Source organism: Erigeron canadensis, chromosome 4 (genome assembly GCF_010389155.1).
Source record: "Erigeron canadensis isolate Cc75 chromosome 4, C_canadensis_v1, whole genome shotgun sequence".
NCBI lineage: Eukaryota > Viridiplantae > Streptophyta > Magnoliopsida > Asterales > Asteraceae > Erigeron > Erigeron canadensis.
The window spans coordinates 40,480,801-40,502,192 of NC_057764.1; the positions used below are offsets into that span (position 1 = coordinate 40,480,801).

General features: G+C 32.8%; 3 protein-coding genes and 1 pseudogene across 3 annotated transcripts; all 4 read right to left on the reverse strand.

Annotated features, from left to right (window-relative positions):
* Positions 1 to 1,237: 1,237 nt before the first annotated feature.
* On the reverse strand, positions 1,238 to 1,809 carry LOC122598581 (protein GLUTAMINE DUMPER 2-like). Its single transcript, XM_043771177.1, has one exon. It carries the CDS (start codon positions 1,774 to 1,776, stop codon positions 1,309 to 1,311), a length of 468 nt encoding a protein of 155 aa, XP_043627112.1. The 5' UTR covers positions 1,777 to 1,809; the 3' UTR covers positions 1,238 to 1,308.
* Positions 1,810 to 2,768: 959 nt separating this feature from the next.
* Positions 2,769 to 6,915, reverse strand: LOC122597611 (annotated as a pseudogene).
* Positions 6,916 to 8,253: 1,338 nt separating this feature from the next.
* Positions 8,254 to 8,998, reverse strand: LOC122598518 (protein GLUTAMINE DUMPER 2-like). The gene has a single exon (XM_043771112.1). The coding sequence runs from the start codon at positions 8,923 to 8,925 to the stop codon at positions 8,425 to 8,427; it is 501 nt and encodes a 166-aa protein (XP_043627047.1). The 5' UTR covers positions 8,926 to 8,998; the 3' UTR covers positions 8,254 to 8,424.
* A 9,069-nt stretch (positions 8,999 to 18,067) lies between these two features.
* Positions 18,068 to 19,444, reverse strand: LOC122596462 (zinc finger protein CONSTANS-LIKE 5-like). Its single transcript, XM_043769042.1, has 2 exons — positions 18,681 to 19,444; positions 18,068 to 18,582 (listed from the first exon to the last, which is right to left on the reverse strand). Exons 1-2 carry the CDS (start codon positions 19,371 to 19,373, stop codon positions 18,208 to 18,210), a joined length of 1,068 nt encoding a protein of 355 aa, XP_043624977.1. The 5' UTR covers positions 19,374 to 19,444; the 3' UTR covers positions 18,068 to 18,207.
* Between the last annotated feature and the right edge of the window lie 1,948 nt (positions 19,445 to 21,392).

Here is a 21,392-nt window from a genome sequence, read left to right on the forward strand (position 1 = left end):
CAAAAACAAAGACCGATATGACCCGACATGGTTTTGGTCAATTTGACTAAAGACTGTGTTTGATCAAACTCGAACCAGTTTGAAAATGGTTTTGGTCAAAGGGACCAGTTTTTTCTTTCCTTCAAAAACCAAATCATATCCAACTTGATTTCGATCATACTGGTCTTAACTCGATCCTAGGACCCGAAATTGAAGCCGGTTTCAAAGTACTGTCAATTTTTTCAAAACCTGAACAGGTTTGATCTTCCGTTTTCAGTTCTTCCCAACTCATTTTGTATACACAAATTTTATGATAAATTATAACTATTCAATGACCTTAATTAACTACAATTCTAAAGACTTCATTAAGCAAAACCTAAAATATTATTTTGAATTTTTAAACATTTCATTCTATCAATCCTCAAAATGTAAAAGAAATTTCGTATATACAAATTAAAATTTCGATACGATGCCATCATATGTAAATAAAATCACGTAATACTTCCTTTCCAAAACTCAAATAATTAATTCAAAGAATTCATGCGGATACCATTGGCCTTGAGTTATAGGTGTACAAACTAAACAATCATATATATAGCATGAATTGAAATTGAAGGCATTCTTACACTTACATTATTTCGTGAATAGGTGACGTAAATTCTAGCTGTCATTCAAAAGATAATACACGATATATTAATTAAAATGTGACAATAATTAGATGATTCGTGTCACATGAAAATGCCTAAAAAAATGATTAATTTTTTTAAAAGTTAGTCTAAAAATACTCTAAAACTATAAAAATGTGACATATGGTATCTACTAATTCTTTTTTTTAATATTGCCCCCTAACTTTTCCACGTGTCATTATTTTATGATTAGAAGGATTTTTAAAGTATTTAGTTAATTAAATTAATCATTTATCATAACCGTCCACCAAAGTTGAAAAGGTATAGCAAAATTCATATAAAGTAATTTAATAAATTATACATGTAACGATATTCAATTTTATCATGAGTAAGATGTAAAGTAGTTCATTTATTCGTACTTTTATTATTAGAAAAAAGGTATATTTAAACAACAATTACGTACCTTTTGAAATATCATGATTAGTTATTTTATCATTTTCCTAAACATGATATTACAAGTGATATGATGATAATTACTATTTTTTAAATTTTTAATTGAAAACATGTAAATATATATAGTATAATTTTTTGTAGTAATAAAATTTAACTACTATATTTTACACATGAGCGAATGACAGAGGTAACAGCAACGATCTGCTACAAAATCCTTTATATAGATAGATTATAAATTCGAAAATAAATGTTAAGAAATATTATGATCTAAGGATGACTGATCTTGATGATTCTCCGAGGACAAGGATGATAAATTACTTCGCCAACTACTGCTACCGAACGAAGTGGTTCTACTCGAACTTATTGGTGTGGCCAAAAACGTTGGTTTGGCTTCTCCAGCCATTATAACAAAATACTTCTCTTCCGCCATATCATGATCTTCTGACAGCTGATTAATCTGGTCGGGGAGTGGTCGTAGGAAATCGTTGTTGTTGTTGTTGTTTTCGTTTCCTGATGACTCAATGTCGTCGTTGTCACCGTTGCTGTTTAAATATCCGGAGAGCTTCCAGTAAGAGCATGCTAAAATCAAGAGGGCAAAAGCAATGAGACCCAACATCGCAGCAAGGCCCCCAAATAAGTACGGCACCGGTGAGTGCCATGGTGATGGCTGTGGAGATCCCCGTGACAACGGAGGCGCTGCAGAAATTGTCGTAGCCATTGTTGATTTGTTGTTTTTTTGTTGATTAGCTAAAAATTAAAGACGAGCAGATGAAAGACTGTATTGGTACATCTCAATTGGCTTTTATATATGTAGTGGGAGTTAGTATGGAAAATGATAGTAGGATAATATAATATATTTTTAATTTAATATACTTGTTTCATTCCAAAATCATTGTTTCCGGATTAAAATTATGTACGTGAAAATAAAATTATTTTATTATATGTCATCAGTTATTTAAAAAAAAAAAAAAAAATAGAAACCAATGATCAATGTAATACGAGTATATTTCATGTCTCAAGACTATTCTTTAGTTTTCATTAAAGATAAACATAGTCTCAATTTGAAATATTATGAAATGATTTATATTATTGTTATCGTTAAACTTAAAATGGTCGAATAAATATTTTTAATTTCACCATTGAATCTGTACGGCATAGATTTTTTGAGGCTCTGCGCTTGAATGGGATGACCGGATGAGTTTACGTTGTAGTTGGGCTTAGGCGTGCCCAAAAACCAGGATTGGACCGAAACCGAAACCGGTTTAGATTAACGCGATCAATAATCGGTTTTGACCAAACCGAAACATGTTTGAAACCTGTTTTGGTCAAAATCTTGACCGATTTTTTCCCTTTTTTTTTTTGTTTTTTCCCCCAAAACCGAACAGATATTAATCCGGTAAAAAATCGATTCTAGTAACCAAAACAAAACCAATTTTAAACCGGCAATTTTTTAAAATCCGAACCGGTTTGAGAGAAACTGGTTTTTTTAAGTTTGGTTTTCGGTTCTCCCATAACCGATTATTTTAAGCATGTCTAGTTTGGCTTAGTAGTTTTCAAAGGCTATAAGGACCTAAGTAGAACAAGGTTGCAAATTGCGAGCTATTTATTCACTTTTCACCATCAGTTCATGACCTTATGAGAAAATGACATGGTAAAACAACCCAGCTTAATTAACAATCCATGGCCATTGGGCATTTGGGCGTTATAAAATCATGTGGTTTTCAACTTTTCATAGCTTACTAAGTGGACACCTTGTTTTTGAGTTTTGACCTTTTAATCCCTCTTAGATTTCTTGTATTTCTTAGTAACCTTGACATTTTCATTCTCATGCTCATCGCCATTCATCAAATGCTCATAGGCTTCAAGACTTGCAAAAGGTGTCGAACCAGCCTTCCCACGGGCCTTCCTTTTTCTTGGCTTAATCTCAAACACGTCATCCTCCTCATCACTTCCGTCTTTCAACTCCCCAATGCTGAGCTCTTCGTCACTTGTGCCGTCACACACCAAATCATTGTCATCTTCTTGAGCGACTTGGTCCATGTCATCATAATCATAGTCACCAGTGGAATCTAGAGCAGGGTTGGTGGAATCTAATATGGCATCAATCTCTTCGTTGTCACTTTCATCCTCTTCCCAATCTCCTGTTAAATCCTCGTCTGCCTCTTCTCCCGCCTTAATCTTCTTTTTCTTCTTTGGTTTCTTACTGGAATTCTGCTTATTCATGTAAAACCTGTGAAAGAAGACATCTTCTGGGGCTACATCCATTTCATCCAATTGAAGAATATCGGATCCAATCAATGGTTTGTCCATATCAAGCTACGTAGAAATAATTCTGGTTAGATTGCAATCATTGTCATCAAGATACACATTTTAGATGGTACCAAGTGGGTAAACTGACCTGTTTGGCAGGTTCGATCTGGGATCCACCGTGCCAATTTCTTGCTTTTGGTTTTTTCTCTAAGAACTTGCCAAGGAAAGCACCAAGCGAAAGATCTTTTAATGGATTTCCCTTGTAGACAATGTTGGCCCCCGAGAGAAGGGTTCTGGCCATGGTGGATACTGAAGGATGTACATGTGATGCAAGTACCGTCAATTCCCACCATCCTACACGGTCTGCATTGCTGTGATGCGCCAACCACATAAATTATAAGGTTATTATTCCTAACTAATTGCAAATTTATGAAAACTATAACATGATATATTAATTATAGCTACACAAATGGGCTTGGATACAAATGGTTCTAAGCAAGGCACGGAAGAAAAATGGGGTCCCTTTTGTCCCGTTCTTAAGAATTTAAAATTGCATTCAATCCTTACATGTGATCAAAAAGCTAAGTGAGGCTCGATCTATAAGCAACTCCCCTGTTCTAGGGTCACCCGTCACCTAGGCCCAATATCTGGTCATTTAAGCCAATACATTAAATTACTAGTATACTAAATCTTCATGCATTTTTCGTTGAAAAATAATATTTACTCCTTAACTTCCTATTAATTACATACAAGCTTGACATGTGTAATTCACTCCTCTTTCTACATCTTAAGCATTGATCACACAAGTGTCTTGATCTCGTAGTTAAGAGGACTTTTAGGAAGATGTATTAGAAGTTTATATCATTACTCTTTTTAATTATATATCCTATCAAAAATTTTAGATGACAATTGGAGAAAACAAAGCCCGGCCATGTGATTCCCTTTTTTTCAGAACAAGCCTGGCATGTTTTGGTATCTCTATGCTAAAGTAGTGAAATATACCAGTAAATAGGATCTCTATGCAGGAGGTTGTATCCTCCAGGCAATGAGGATTCTGCATTTTGTACTCGTAGTTGACTTGCCATTTGAGCGGATGTTCTTTCAGACTCCTGCAGATTGGCCTGACCACCAAATCCTAGCAACTCATCATCGCTTTTGTTTAAATGCTCGTCATCAGAACTGGGAGCTACCTCATCCTCTGAAGAATCATCACTATCATCGACACCATCACTATCAGGTTTATCGGCTGTATTGCTTTCTTGAATATCTGGTTCTTCAACCATGTCTTCGAAATGTTCAAGTTCTTCATCAGGAAGCTCATTCTGAAGCACTATGTTCCTGCACAATAAGGATTAGTTGAAATCATAACGTCATTCCTATATACAGCCAAAACTTAACTTGAAAATGGTATACATAGAGGTGCCTGACCATAGAGGTGGTTTTGATTTAAGGACTTCAGAAAGGAGGAGAAGGCAGGCACAAGTATAATTAGGTGGCTGCTGAAGGGAAACCTGTACAAGATCATGAGCAATAAATACTTGCAAAATAGAGTCTAATATGTGTGGATTTAAATGTGTGTGTGTGGTGTGTTGTATGTGTCCATGAACAACAGGATCAGATGTAAAGTTTGTTGCTTACCTGCAATAGCCGTTTTGAAAATGCAGACACCCTCTTTAAATTAATATCGTTCTTCATAGCTCGTGAAAGAAGATCGATGAACATTTCTTCCTGAACGAGATTTGTACCAAGAAAGATTAATATTGGAGCAACTATGCAAAGGATATTCCTGATAGCAGCATACTAACATAGGATTTCATAAAATCAGAAAGGTTGACTTGCCTTGGATGTGTTCATTGCAGAAGTAAGTAGGAGCTTGGAGTATAGAGCACGATAAAATCGGTCACTGACGACCTGATTTTTTGATGAGATAAGTTCAAGAAGCACCTGAATTCAAATACATTTCTTAGCATTATGACAGTACTCAAAGTATTATCAATTTTCGGGAAAATGGATGTCCAATTGTCCATATATATTACCTTGAATAGAGCAAAGTATATATCTAGCAACCGTTTAGCCACTTTTGCCCCTTCCCCGTGATGACTTAACCTAATCTGGCTTAAAAATATAACCTGTGTATAAAGAGATAGCATCAGATGCTGATTTGATCATAATAAAACTAAATTAAGGGCTCGGAACATACACTGTTGTACTTGGCTCGTGACATCAAATGAGGTCTAAAAAGAAAACTATCCACATTGTCTATGACAACCTCCTGTAAAGTTGTGTTGATAAAATCAAACATTGTGAACTTCATATGTAAAAAAGAATGTATATTAGAGTGCTTATTAACAGATGGTATACATTCATATTCGGATGGTCAGATAACAGCTTTAACAAAAGATAACTAGCATTCGATGCAGCCTTATTTTCGGGATCTCCAAGCTACAGGTAACAAACTTAGGATCAGCGATCACAATGAAAGCCCATAAAGATTGTTAAGTCTGAGTGTTGCAAAAACTAAATTATAAATGACGCCAATATATAAAACCTTATTTACAAGGGTAGAGAGCAATTTGCGCTCTTGCTCTGGCTTGCTCCTCAACAATACATAAATGGTCTGCAAAGATATATCATACGAAAATCAACTGGTTAAGCATTGTTAACATGAATAACAGAATGGTAAACAAACTGCATACCTTCAGTGCTTTATCCTTAAGTGTAGCTAATGTATCTCTAGAAGCTTCATCTAGCGCAGAAATATAGGTTTCATACCTGCATTCAAACATGAACAGGTTTATTTATAAATTAATTTTGTTTTATAAGGCACCATTGATTTGAAGCATGTACCTACTTTTGTTTTAAGCATTCCTCCCAATGCCACAGTAGTAGAAGAAAGTTTCCATCTTTGGAGACACGAAGGCGATGCAAAGGCTGTTGATCAAGTGTCTGCAGCTTACGATGATCAGGCAATAGACTGGTAAAATTTGAACAAAGAGCACATCGATCAGTGATCCACGTTGACATACATTACTTCAAGATAAATTTTCAAGATGAAATAAAAGTATTCAAATTAAGTAACCAACCAACCTTATAAAGATTTGTTTCAGTGCCTCAAAACCTGTAAATGCATAACGTTTCCCCACTTTCGGGTCACCATACCTGGAATTTGCATGGCATTAACACAAAAATTAAACATAACGGATTACTTAATAAATATTCCGAGTGATGATGCCTGTACGTATATCAACTAATCCGTATATATATAATATATACCTAAAAGTATGTCGATTGAGCTGATATTTGCAATAGGATTGTCTTCAATCAAGACCGACGCAGCAGACACCTTATCTGCTGCGGTCCCAGACCTTTGCGTGGTCAACACCATCTTAATATCACCATGCAGCTGCTGCTCGTAATCGTGTATGTATTGAGACAACAACCTATCTGCGACCTCTTTTTTCTTGTTTACTAAACACTTCCACTCTTCCGCATTCTTCTTTTTCTCCAACACAGCAGCCTTAACCTTGTTATTTTTATCCATATCGAACAGTTTCTTTTCTAGCTTTTCCACGTCCTCATACCAAACCCCCAATGAATTTCCCTTCATCAAATTATGCTTAGTCTTATTATTATTGGTGGAGTTTTTTTTTTTACCTTTTTATCATTAGCAGGGTCGTTTTTGTTGCTTGACGAGATCAGACCGAGAGAAGAAGCCATGTTGGCAATTTCTGATCGTAGATTATCCTCGTGTTTGGCCGCTGATTTCTTCTGGTGCTTCGAAGTCGACATGTTTTTTTTTTTTTGTTTTCCAACCCGTGCGGGAGAAAGCAAGAGCTCTAGAAACCCTTTAATTAATTTGTCGGGTTCACTTCAAATACTGTATTTATTCTACCAACTGGATACTAATTAAACTTCGTTTAGGGCCAGCCATCGATTTTGTAACCTATTAAATAAAGTTAATAATAAGACACCTACAGTCAAAGTAAAATGGGACGAATAGAGTAATATGTTTCATGCCTCAAGACTATTTTTTAGTCTTTACTAACAATAAACATAGTCTCGGTTTAAAAAAAATTAATACATAAATGATTTGTATTTTAAACATAATTGCCTTTTATTGTTATAGTTAAACCTTAAACTTAAAGTGGTCGAATTTATATTTTAAAATTTCACTTTTATTTTTGGACTGCATATGCATTTTAAGCTTGAATATTGGGATGACCGGATGAGTTAATATTGTAGTTAGGCACTTGCATTGTGCTTAGAAGTTTTTAGAGGCTGTTTCTGGGCTTAAACAGAACAAGGTTAAGGGCTATTTCATCCTGTTGCGGAATCATGATCTTGGGTTTGTTACAACTTCATCAGTTAGTTGTGAGAACTGAAAAGGACATGTTAAAGCAACCCAACTTTACAATCCATGGCCATTGGGTCTTGTCGCTACATTCATACTCATATTCTGGGTAAAACAGAATATATATACGTATGACCTTGAACAAATGTCGGTCTTGAAGTAGTTTTTCTTACCTTAGAGATAAGACGGTCTACATCATGTCTTTCTCATATCTTATTTATGTGGGTAATTGATCTGTTGAACAAATGAAGCATCCCTTTTATAAATCCTTGATCTATGTTCTAAAAATCCTCATACTATATGTATATATTTAAAGAAAGTTTCACTTCTGTTTTTGGACTGCATAGCTTTCTTTGGTGGAATTTTTAATATTGGACAATGAAAATAAAATAAAATAGAAAAATGCTTAATACAGCCCGAACTTGCATAAAAAATTTGTATTTTTTATATAAAAATTCACCCCTGAATTTGTGCAGCCTTCAAAAAAATATTCACAGAGATATTATGATTAGGGTGTATATATTTGAGTTAACTAAGGTTTATGCAATTCGTGCAAAGATAAAATTTTCAAATTTAATTTTAAGATTCCCCAAAACTTGATGCACCTTATATGATCAAAGGAAAACGGCAAACATAAAATTAAGAATGCCTTATGATCAGCTACAAGACTACAAACACCACCACTCAAAACCTCAACTGATCATGACGATTCTTACAAAAATTCAACTCAAAGTTAAAAAAAAAAAAAAAAAATTAAAAAAGGAATTAAGATATCTGTTCGTGGTCTGCGGATACCAAGGTACTTGTTTGTAACCGATTACTACTTTCATCTTTCTCCATTTGGGAATTGTCCTCAGACGTCATTGAACTACTGCGAAAGCTACTACCACCAAAAGACGACGTTCTACTAGAACTGGCTGGCGTGGCCAAAAACGTCGGTTTGTGTTGGCCAGCCATGATCACGAGATAATTCTCTTCAAAAACCGATTGATTAATCTTGGTATTATCACTAGGCTTAACGTCTTGGGATGATCCAACCTCAAGGTCTCTTTGATCACCATCTGCAGCCTCATTTCGTAAATTACGAGATAGCTTCCAATAAGAACAAGCGAGAATCAAAAGAGCAAAAGCAATGAGAGCCATCATGGCAGCAAGAGCACCAAACAGGTAAGGAACTGGTGAGTGCCATGGTGACCTTTGAGGAGCTATCATCACTGCAGGGGATGATATTGGTGCCATTAAAGATGTTGATTGATGAATTGCCATTTTTTTTAAAATTTGTTATTAATTAGAAGAGATGATAAGTGGTTTTTTTTTGTACGTTTTTTTTTTTTTTTGGGTTGTGAGTGGATTGAGACTGCTTGGATGAAGTGGTTTTTATAGCGAGTTAGAGTGGTGACATCATTTATGCGGCGAACCCACAGTAAAGAATGAAATTTGTTGGCTGACTATGTATGTTGCCATAGTTATTTATGTCAAGTCGAGTAATGCTTACTGTCTCTTTTTGTATCTTGCTTCAAATTTAGTTTCTGTTCATTTCAACTTTTAATTGAAGTTTTTGTTTTTTAAGTCATTGAATTCTCGTGATTTTTTTTATATTGAATTTGCTAATAATAAACCTTTTTGATAAGAGTAATTATATATACACTTGCTACATGTCCGCGCAATGCGTTAGTTTGGTAGCGGCGTCGATGACGGGTGGTGCGGGAGGCGGTAGCAGTGTGGAATGTATGTTGTAAATAATTTCATTAAGGATATTTGAAGTATATTATATAAAGATATCCAATCCAAATTAATAACTAAAAGAGATATGTAGTTATAATTGTTTAGTAAGATTTTTTTTTTTTTTTAAAATAGAAGAGAAAAAAGAAAATAAAGAAGTATAGACTATTTGCATAGACACTTTAATTATACCGTTTATATATAACTTGATCAACGTTACTTTTGTTGACAGTATTTTTAATTTATTTGTTATTTTCCTCTTTAAAAATAAAGATTACCTTTTTTATTGCTCAATTGTGCATCCATCTATACTCGGGCCGTCTTGATTATAAAGTAAGGTTAAAGGGAGTAGGGTGAACCCACCCCTGGTTCGCCGGTCGTTTGCCGCTAGATCACTCCACACACCATCCCGACTTGGCGATCCTGACCATTTCAACCCCCTCGGCGACTTTTGCATATCGTCCAATGTTGCTCATCTTTTTCGAACTTCAATGCATTATTCACTGTTTTTTATTTCCTTTTTATAATTATTTTTTGATATATGTGTATTGATGCGTCCTGTTATTTTTAAAGAAAGAGAGTAGACACTCGTTTTTTACTTGGAAAGTTGGAATTAGAAGACATGTGTGGGTGAGTGGGTCTTTTTTATTTTTATTTGTTGTTAGTTTCACTTTAGCCTCCTAAAGGTTGAGGTTCTTTACAAATTGATAAAGTTTTCAATGTCTTTTCTACCTAATCTAAATGAATTCTTTTTGTAAGTAAGTAACTCTCAATGCCGTTTTCCACGGATTTTGAGTTTTAAAGGTAGACAACCTTATCCTTATCAAAAGTAGAGAGACTGCTTCCATGTTCTACCATTGGTAAAAAAGGACCTCCGGCCTTGCTGGGCATGAAGATCAAACCCTTGACATCTGTTTTCTTTTTGTGTTTTTTTAATTAACTAATGTACAAATATATTGTTTTTTTAATTTACAGTACTTGTAATTATTTAGTAACTTTTAAGTTTATTTGTAATGGATTTATGTCTTTACAATGATGGATTTATATTTTCGATTTCATGATTTATATTTTATTAAAGTATAAAAATAAGCTATAAAAAATCATCATTATAATGTGACACGTGGCACAAGTCCCCTCACTCACTAAATGGCCCCACTCCCACTTTTTTAAAGGGACCAACATGTGACTAGGCGTCACATGACGTAAGTCACTATATGTTGGGATAGCTCCACTCCCTATAGCCTAATAAAGTACTATAACCCTCAAATTAGAATAAAACATTTTTTCTTAAAGTCCTGTGCCTTGGTGAAATTGAAAATTGAGATATTTTTGAAGCAAATATCTAATATCAATCTCAAAAAGAAAATACTAAATATGTCCAAGCTAGATACAACTCACACATGACAAAATCAATAGAAAAAATTATATACGGAAAAATATGTAATCTATATGTCAACTATTGAATATTTTAGATATACTTTAAGGCACATTTTATAAGCATATCTATTATTACTAACCCAAAAATATCAATTTAGTCATTTAAATCTAAAGTTATTTAGGGGTAAAGTTGTTAATTTCAACACTTGAATTAAAATCAAGGATCAAGATTAATTTTAATCCAAAGATCAAGATCTTTTTAATTTTACCCCTAAAATTTGATAAATTTAAGAAATCTCCATCCTAAAGATCAACTAAAACCAAAAATTAATTTTGAGTCATAATTTTAAAGCACATCACATGCAGCTTTCCCGATTCAAAATATACATGATGCATGTTACCGTAAGTTTTGCTTGTTTAATTGTAATGTAAATTCAGTAATACGAGATTACTAGCTACATAACGTCATAACTTACTAACATTTGAATAATTAAGAAAAAGCAAGTTGCATTATTACATTATTGTGTTCAATATATACTGGAGACATGGATAATGCTATCCTCATCATACGTCTTGCCCTGCCCTTCATGTCATCATTTGTTGTTACATCTTTTCTTCCTTTCGTGGTGTTTTTGAGAATCATATAAAGTTTATGGATGCTGATGAAACCCGACAAATTACAAAGTTATATTCTTCCTAAAATATGACTAGTTAGTAATGCTAAATACTTTTTAAAATATTTAGAATTGGTTTATGAAGACACAAATATTTTTGAGACATAAGAAAATAGATGATTGTTAAAAGTATGAATATTAAATAAGGTTTTGTTCACTTTCTACTTAATAAACTTAATAAGTAATAACTTAATCATTCAATCAAATTTCATATTTTTTAATTTAATAAACAAAAATAACCTTAAATTATCTATATTTTATTTAATTAATATATATTAGCATTATTTGTGTATTCGGCCATTTAATAAACTCAACACAACAGCCCACAAATATATGAGTAGAAGTTTATCAGTCTAATAAAGAGCATATTAAATAAAAAAGTACATTATATATCACAAAGTATTTCAATTGAAAGAGAAAGGGTTTTTTTACTTGAAAAGTACCTTAACTTGTCACTTTTTACTTTATTGAGGTACAAACAAAAATCTGTCCTATTGTGGGGAAAAAACCCGACTAAACCAACTTTGTTAGGTCTACCATCAAGTAGCTAGTCATTTTTTATTTTTATTTTAATTTATTTTATAATTTATATTAATTAATGATGTTTAATATAATTTTTATAATTTTATAATTTTTATGTTGTTTAATATGCCCAATATGGTTGCTTTCGTATTTGTATTTGTATTTGTTTTGTCAAACATGTTTCTAAGATATCGGTAGGACGCATGAGTGATAAACGTTTGATCCGCATAGTAGCCGGACCCAGCAGACAGGTATTTATTCTTTTCAGATTTTCGGCAGACAGGTATGATTTTCTAAACATTTCTCATTTTCCGTCTTGCACTCCTTTGTGGCCGGAGGTCCCTATGGAAGCAGTCTCTCTACCTTTGTGTAGAGGTAAGACTGTCTACAGCTTACCTCCCCCATACCCCGCACAGAAATTGGGTCCCGTTGTTGTTGTTGTATATTAATTAATGATGTGGATTTTTCATCCGCAAAAAATATCATCATCGATCATCATCTGTAGCTTTTCTTCTTCTTCTTTTTTTTTTAACAATTTTATTATAACAAAATTCATCCATACCAATTTTATTATAACAAATTATTCTCTAAACAACTAAATCATTGATCTAAATTATTGATGGAATATACACATTATACATACAAATCAATCCTCCATATAGATATAGATCTCGATATAAATCGATCTGGATATAAGAATGGCGGCTGTCGGCAGACCCATCCTCCGCCGCTGGTCTCTGTTGTGTTTAAGATGATGAATATCGATCTGTAAGTAATCTTTTTCTTCTTCTTCGTCGCATCTAATTCCATTGATTTAATTATACTATATTATTATTTAAACATATATATATATATATATATATATATATATATAACATTGTATTTTATGTGTAGAATCTGGGGGTGGGGATGGCTTTGTAAGTATCTGACTTACCTACGATATATACATTGCTTTCAAATTCGCTTAGCGGCGACGAATCGTTGTGTAAACTTGTCGAATCTACACTCGCTCAATCCGAAAACTTGCCAGGCTTTTGTTCCTGCTTAATGGTACATCTATATCTATATCTGCTTAATGGTTAAGGAAATTGGGGCAGAAACAGTTTATGATGGAGTAAAAGGCTAAAATAAAGTCGAAAATGTGTTTGAAAGATGAAGGTGTTGAGGTTAAGTAATTTTGGAGAAGTACAGTGTATCATATTGATGATTTGGGCTGCAATCACTATAAAACCGGCTCCACATCATCTATTAGCCTGTAAAAACCCACTAAAGATGATTTAGCCGGTTTTTTTTCCCCACAATAGGACAGATTTTTGTAAAAAGTGACAAGTTAAAGTATTTTACAAATAAAAAGCCCAAAGAGAAATAATTCTAGATCCGTGTGGCTGTGTCCTTAATTTGGACATCGACTGATTGTTCCCTAGGGTCAGGCATAAGCAACATTCACATATCAATGTTTGCTATTTGAAAATTCAATATATAGCATAGTTCCCTGTTTTTAGATTTATTTTAACTCCACAAGTATGTAGTTATGTACTTATGTTAGATAAAATCTGCTTTTATATAAATCTGACCTTTTTATAGCTATAAAGAAACGTAATAATGATGATTTTTTGAAAGGTGATATACACAACAGGCATTATTGTTTTAGATATGTGTTGAGTGGTGATTCTTTCATTGTCTTAGTCGCTATTATTATTGTTATCATTTGAGGAGGTTACTGTGTGAAATGGGCCATTTCAATTTTACTATATAAAAAGAATCATTAGTGGAGCTTTTTTAGTTGTTTTCTATAATGCTCCGTATCTTATATGTTTTAGCATTAGTTAAGTGGATGATAAGACTACATTATACTCTCTTGATCGATTTGCATGTTTGGTTCGCTTTTTTCTTCCTTTCCATTCTTTTTTCTTTTACTTCCTATTTTTAGTAACTGGGTATACAAAAGGATCCGTGCGAATTGTTGAAAATGAACCAAGCCGCGCTAATTATTTCCAGTTTGGAAAACATATATTAACATCTTAAAAATAATAGTATATCATGTGGTACTAATTAAATTTACTCAAAATCTAAACTATTTTGTTTGGAAATACCCTTACACGTGCATTTTTTTATAAATTAGAAAATACATATGTAAAGAAAAATACCTATTTGTTTGGATATATCCGTACACACATTATCATTATCAATAACAAAAAGTGCCTTTTAATATTATGATGATAAATAAATATCTCCATAATAAAACTTTTTTTTAATTTATTTTTGAATGCGCGACTCCATAATAAAACATAAACTGTTTTAGAACGTACATGTATATATATGCGGCAACTATAAAGTGCACTTAAACATTGTAGCCACTATGAGAGTCAACCTAACATGAGACCATAGGAAAACTTAGATGGTCATATTTGTTGGTGTATGTTCAATTTTATACATTTATAAAGAAAAATACTCATTTGGTCATAATTTTCTTATTGCCTAACTTTATTGGTAAGAAATAATAATATTCAATCAAAACATGACAAGGTATATATGTTATTGCTACTTTTGTTATTACTCCTTAACACTTATTAATGTTTTATACATACTTTTAAGAGAAAGATGATGATAGAGTAGACTGGTTAAAATTTTTTTATTTCTTTAGACATTATATAAAATCAGAGAAAACTCACTATATAATTGTGAAATTTATACGTGTTCTAGACAAATGTTGCCCATGAGCCAAAAATAACCCAAATCCTGTCGTCCCTGGAAATCGAAATGAAAACCTTGAGTAACTTAGAAATGTTTTTGATAAGCTAAACTGACCATCATTAACCGGACAAAAGAATTAAAATAGCAAGGAAATAAAATGGGTTAATGTTATGATGATAGCGAAATTAATAGGATTTTCTTGTGCCACGTAGAAAGGCTTTTTTTTGTTTTTGTAAAGTGAGTTTCGATTTAAATGTGTTGGATGCAATTTTAACTAGAGATTTTTTGGACGTCTAACCCTATCCTCATGGAAAATTCCTTTGAGATGAAAACCCCAAGACTCAAATCTGAGAGCTTTGATAAACTCACCTTGAGGCCCACATAGTGGATTTAGAAGATACCCCTGACCACTGGGGTTTAAGCCAGTGATTCACGTAGAAAGCCTAATTTACCATATTTATTCTAATTTTTTTTTATCTAAAGTTTAGTTACGATAAACTATTGTGAACTTTTGGTTTTTTTTATATACATTATTTATACAAATACTAATTTAATAATCTAGTTTTTAATTACACGATGTTACAATTTAGCTAATGATAGCTTTATCATGTGGAATCAATTTCTTTTTATTGTTCAAATACTTCAAAAAAAAAATTTGTTTTTTTCTAAAAAAACTCAAAGCTAATAAAACATGTAAAACCCATTAAGTGACACTTGTTGAGTTTTGTTTAGTTACTATTACGAGTATTTCTTAATAGCTATGTTAGGTAGTAAGAAAATTATGACCAAATAAATACCTTTTTTCGTAGTTGTTTAAAGTTGGGCGTACATATTTAAATATGACTATCTATGTAATTTTCCCGACAATATCTCTATATATTATCGTACACTTACTCAACTATAAGCAAACCCACCTTAAACAGATTTAGGTTCGATGATAGTAATATTGATTTTGAGGGTAGCTAGAGAGAAACATGTGGTGATACCATATTTTTCTATAATATACGGTTAATGAATGAACCATGGTGAGATACTAGTATATATCAATATGATATGATATGATATACTGGAGTATTTACATTACATTACAATAGATACAAGTTAAATTAGTATATACACAAGTACACAACTTTAATAAATTAGATACCCTTATAAGCAACCTAACGTCACTTATGAAACGTTCTGCCATAAGTGGATCAACAGTGTTTCATACAGTGGGGGATATGAACAATATCCACATGAAGCACCAACCCTTGTTGATGTTTATTTTCTTTGATAAAGTATTATTAATAAATTCCCATTTGCATTAAAAGTTATTTATCTCCGTTCATTATGCTTTTAGACAACTTGTACAATGTATAATAATTATGATTATTGGGAGATGATAATTAATAAGATATCTTAATCTTAGCATCCATTTTTAGATATTTATGTATAAATAGAAAAGAGTGTACCCAAGGACTTGTGACTAATAAGTTTTTATCGTATACGAAACTTAATATAATTAAATTGGAAAATTTCGTTCTTATGCTCTTTCAATCGAACACGGCTCATCTCTTCCGATAAAAAAAATATAGCACTTGTGGTAGTTGTTTTTGTCCCAAGTTCGTCCTTTCCAATGTTCGAACTTAGAAGTATGGCTTCATTGTGGGATAGTGAGTAAATTGTATATAGGCGGGAAAATAATTTCATTCTAGTTATCATACTAGTATAATTGATTGAAAACCAGAAAGAAGGTGATAATATTTTGGCTTGTTTATTGTTCGTATTAAAATTGAAAGAATTTACAGGGAAGACAAAAACAAAATCGTAGACCAACGTTACAAGTGTCCGAAATTGGCATAAAGGTACGTAATTATGGACTTATGGTCATGGATATAGAAATTCTAGCTGAACTTCAAAGATTAAAAAAATTTAATCCCAAATATGATATATCCTTCTAACTGATACTTTAATACATCTTCATATTTACAAGATCATGACATGTCATATTTTATAATTTCTAAAAGTTTTTTTTAAAAATATTTAAAAGGATTAATCATTTTTCCGTAACTTCTATTGATAGTGTTTGTGTTCACTCTTATATTGGTATGGGGCTAACACTTCATTTCTAGTATAGGTTTCTTGTGTGGCCCAACCGTTTGTTTTGGTTTATAACATCACAGACTCATTTAGTAGACGTGTTGGTCATAGCCTCATAGGTATTTAGCCCATTTATATATATGCTATGGTAAATTGGTAATCTTGCTATAAACTTGTTCAAAAAAATGTCTTGCTATTACTGAAAATATGAAATACTCACAAAATGAAATTTCATCTACAGGTTGAACTTGGGCTAGAAATGGAAAGCTTTTATTTTTACCTGTAATTGATTACGTTAAATGAATATTTTAATCAAAAGTTCAAGAAGTAAAAATTAAAAGTAATTGATTTGTATTTGGTGTGTTTGTGTGGAGCAATTATATGGAAGCATGTGTAATGGGAGGTATGCTGACATATTCTTGTATTACAAATGTAGTGATTAGTCTAGTGAGACTTGTTTTGCTTATGTTTGGGCTAAAGTGCAAAGTAAACTTTGTTGTGTAATAGGTAATTGTTGATTTCTAGATCGTAATTGTAATTTTCTATGATGCTAGCTCCTTGCTAGTAGCTTTATTAATATATATTTATTTTGTCGTTAAAAATATAATAATAATAATAATTTGATTTGCTAGCAGTGTCTGCTAGTTGTTACCATAACCAACATAGAAAAGGTAAATTTATTGTAGATAGAATAGAATTTCGACGGGATTTATGATCAATAAGTAACTCCATATATCCTTGGTGATCTGTTGTGTTTTACAGACATTTTTTATAGTCTGTGATTGCTATGTTTATATGTTTGAAATGCAACATGAAGTCCATAAATTTTCATTAATATCATATTGCATTGTAAAGTTGTTCGTCATATCTATCCCTGTATTTTTTTTTTTTACTGTACCACCCTTTTTTTCTCAATTTCTTAGTGTTCTCTGATGATGCCTGCACTGCGTCAAATGTTGCATTGATCGAGCATCGAGCTAACTTAATCGTGCGATTCAGGGGAGCCAACTGCATCCCCCATCATAGTATAAAATTGAAACTAACTATTCGTTTTCCCATCATCTCCAAAATCACTCTCATGACCATCGCACCATGCCCTTAAGAGCTACATACCTACTTATATACACAGAACTATATATTCAATAATTTTGAATATACAATTTTCCACAATTATTGTTGGTGAATGGTGAACCAAATTCTCATTACCTATTGGTAGTCTACCTTTGACTTAAAACAACTTTGACCATATATCTTGCAAGTTAACTAAGAATTCTGCCTGCCTCTTGGAGTTAGTCAATGGTCAGATTTGCATATTTGAATAGTTGCACACTACAAAATCATCAACAATTATTCAATTTCTCCGGTAAATTAGATTTAACAAAAACAAAAACTAACTTCACCTCAGTATCTTAGTAAAATTATACACATATTAAAACATAAACTTAGCTTAAAAAGGATATTACTGTAAAAAAAAACATCAAAAACAGGACGGAACTACGCCGTAGTCAACCTCCACACCATAACTAGCTTTCGACGACCCGTTAAACAACCACGTGTCGGCATCCGAATCAACAGCTTCCGTCCTTTTTGCAAACCGGCCTTTAATCCTTGGCCGTGTTTCAGCATACGCCTTTCTTGAGGCGTATCTAATTGTTTTCTCAAACTTCCTATTCTTCTTTTTCTCTCTATACCTCATCACTCTAGCTTCCCTGTCCGTCCCGGATAATGGCGTTAGTTGTTGACTTCCGTTCATCTCCCCTCCCCCATTCATTTGTAGGGCAAATGGGTGCGATATTTCAGATAAGCAACTTCCTTCCGGTACGATTCCCACATCAATCGAAGACGAAGATACCTGAAATGATGTTACTAGATTTTAATACCAAATATTTTTCTTTATGCAGAATAATAATATATATTGAAATGTTTGTAGGAGCTAGGTCTTGTAATTACACTTTGGCTCAATGACTGCGATAAATAACTGTTTTTACTGTTGTAAGAATCAATGATATTAGATCTTGTGAAATCGATCTCGCATCGATTTTCATTCGCATATTTCTTTGCGGGAGGCACGGGTTGGAACGGGACAACACTATCTGTTGCAACAGGAAAATCGAAATCGAGTAAATGATCAGATTCCGGGAACAACATCTCGACTGACTTAACATCGGTCCCAGAATCGATATTTACCGACTCTACGGGAATTCGCCATTGATCAATTTCATCATCATTTGTTACCGAACTAATCATATCCTCGTTAGCGTTTCCTTCAAGGAAGGTACACGGGGAAGTTTTCGCGAGTATATCCACACAATCATAAAACGGAACGACCGGGACGCGGTCGTGCCGTTGAGAAAGCGGGTTCGCCGAATGAATGTCTCGGTCACATGTGACGCACAACGCGGCAGCGTCAGCTTTACAAGTGACGCTAGCAGGCGCGTGCTCACATACTTCACACATCCACACACGCTCGTGACGCGTGTGACTGTGTATTTTCATGTCACACGCCATACATAAAAACGCCGTGTCCTTTATGCAGAACAGTAAGGCCACGGCGGTCTTACACGAGTCACAAAACTTGGCTGGTACGGGCCAGCCAAGTGGAAAACCCTTGACGGTACTACCACTGTTTTGTACGGTCATCATGTCTTCGATTGGTTTAAGATTTTTAATGTCTCTGGAAACTTCGATTGGGATTTGTAAACAGGAAGGGGGTGAGTGTGTGTATCTATATCTGTTTTTAGGTAGATATGAAGAGTGATGACGAGTACAGTGATGACACGTGGACACATAATGGCCGTAAAAAAGATTTGGTGATTAGATATAATAAGATTTTTATTTCCGTGTCATGGGTCTGTCCTGATGAGGCGGGGCCCACCTGAAACTGACAGCTGTGTCTGATGATATCTTGTTGGAAACCCATACCATCGTATAATTCAATGAAGCACAGTAAAAGTAACTCTTTGATACAAAGGCTCGCATAGTCGCATATAATACGACCAATGATTAAGTTTTTTGTGAATTTAAACATCAAAATGTGAGTAATTTAATATGCAAAATTAAGTATTCCCTTTGTCTCATATTAAATGTCCAATTTTGACTTGTCAAGTTTTCTGCTTTAAATTTTGACCGCAAAAATATTTGTTTATATTATATAACACTTCATATAAAATATGTGGACGGATTGAGTTTTCAATGTACTTTTCATTGATATAACTTTCGTCAACTATTATATAATACAAAAAAAGATATTTATAGTCAAAGTTGCAAGTAGAAAACTTGACAAGTCAAAATTAAACATTTAATATGAAACGGAGGGAGTATCTAACAGTCACGTATTCTTATTACTAAATTTAATATATATTATATGGAGATGTTTATATAAGAATGCTACGTACGTAAGGTTAGATGTAAATACTCACATACTATTTTAATTTTTAATCCATAAAATTCAACGTTTGAAATTTTTTTATCAAATACAACTCAAACATTTGTTCATTAAATAAAAATATTATAAAATTGGTATATGAGTGATTTCACACTTAAGCTTAACTCAAACATATGTATGTGTGTGTGTGTAACGTCTATACACACATCCATCAATCCGGTATAAACCCCCAATACGTGGTTTGCTTTTATACAGGTAGTATATAATTTTTTTGACAATAAAAGTCAAAGTATGATACACAGTATTACCAGATGATGGGGTATTTGAGTGTTTATACCGAATTGGGGTGTTCCTATAGCAGGACCCATGACCCATATCATATGTAAATAAAAATAGTGAAAAAGCCACATAAAATTTGAATCGAACATTAAGGTAACAACTGAATCGAAATGGAAGAAACTCATTCATGCGGTTCTTTGCTCGTTAATATGGTTGTATGAAGACAAAAATTGAGCAAGTGTTCAACAATAAATTTATATCTCGATGGATAATGTGATGAGTACAATCGAGATATAATGAGTTTCTTTATGGGTTAAAAATAGAGAAAAACTAATACAACTAACATGGGATGAATGAAAAGGTTTTAACATAGCTAGCCAAATTACATAATTGGGATATCTTGTTTTGGGTCACTGGTTTTGGATCAATGTACAGTCTTTGTATATTTCAATAGCACATTGCTAGTATCTTAATGAAAACTAGATGGTTCTAGCCGCCCCATCAGGCGGTGTCTCTATGGTGGTTCATATTTTAAGGGTAATACCAAAACCATACAATTATATTTGAGTTTACCCATATAACATGATGGAAAAAGAAATTATTAAAGAAATTCAAAAGTTAAAACAACGGAAAAAAAAAATGCAACAAAAAGAATTAAAAGAAAACCAGATAATATATATGTAAATTTTTTTTACAAAAGTATAACAAAAACTCACATATTGCCATGAATATTCGTTTTACATCTTAAGCACAATACGACAGTCACAACAACATAACTTGGAAAAAATACTTCAACAAAATTATCAAAAAGGTATAAAGAATAAAACAAAATGTACAAAAATCAAATAATACAAAATATATATCATATTTATAAAGTACAAAATATGAGGGTAAAAGTGCTACAATAGTTATAAAAAAAAAAAAATAACAAATGTATATTACAAATAACAAATAGTTATACAACAAAAATTATTTTTTAAAAGTGCTAAAAAACAAAA

What these genes read in the sequence shown, in the direction of transcription:
- LOC122598581 (XM_043771177.1), bottom strand. Translation starts at nt 1,776, where the DNA reads ATGGCTACGACAATTTCTGCAGCGCCTCCGTTGTCACGGGGATCTCCA.
- LOC122596462 (XM_043769042.1), bottom strand. Translation starts at nt 19,373, where the DNA reads ATGATGACCGTACAAAACAGTGGTAGTACCGTCAAGGGTTTTCCACTT. An exon ending in CGCAGTCATTGAGCCAAAGT is followed by an intron (nt 18,583 to 18,680) that starts GTAATTACAAGA and finishes ACATCATTTCAG; the next exon opens with GTATCTTCGTCTTCGATTGA.
- LOC122598518 (XM_043771112.1), bottom strand. Translation starts at nt 8,925, where the DNA reads ATGGCAATTCATCAATCAACATCTTTAATGGCACCAATATCATCCCCT.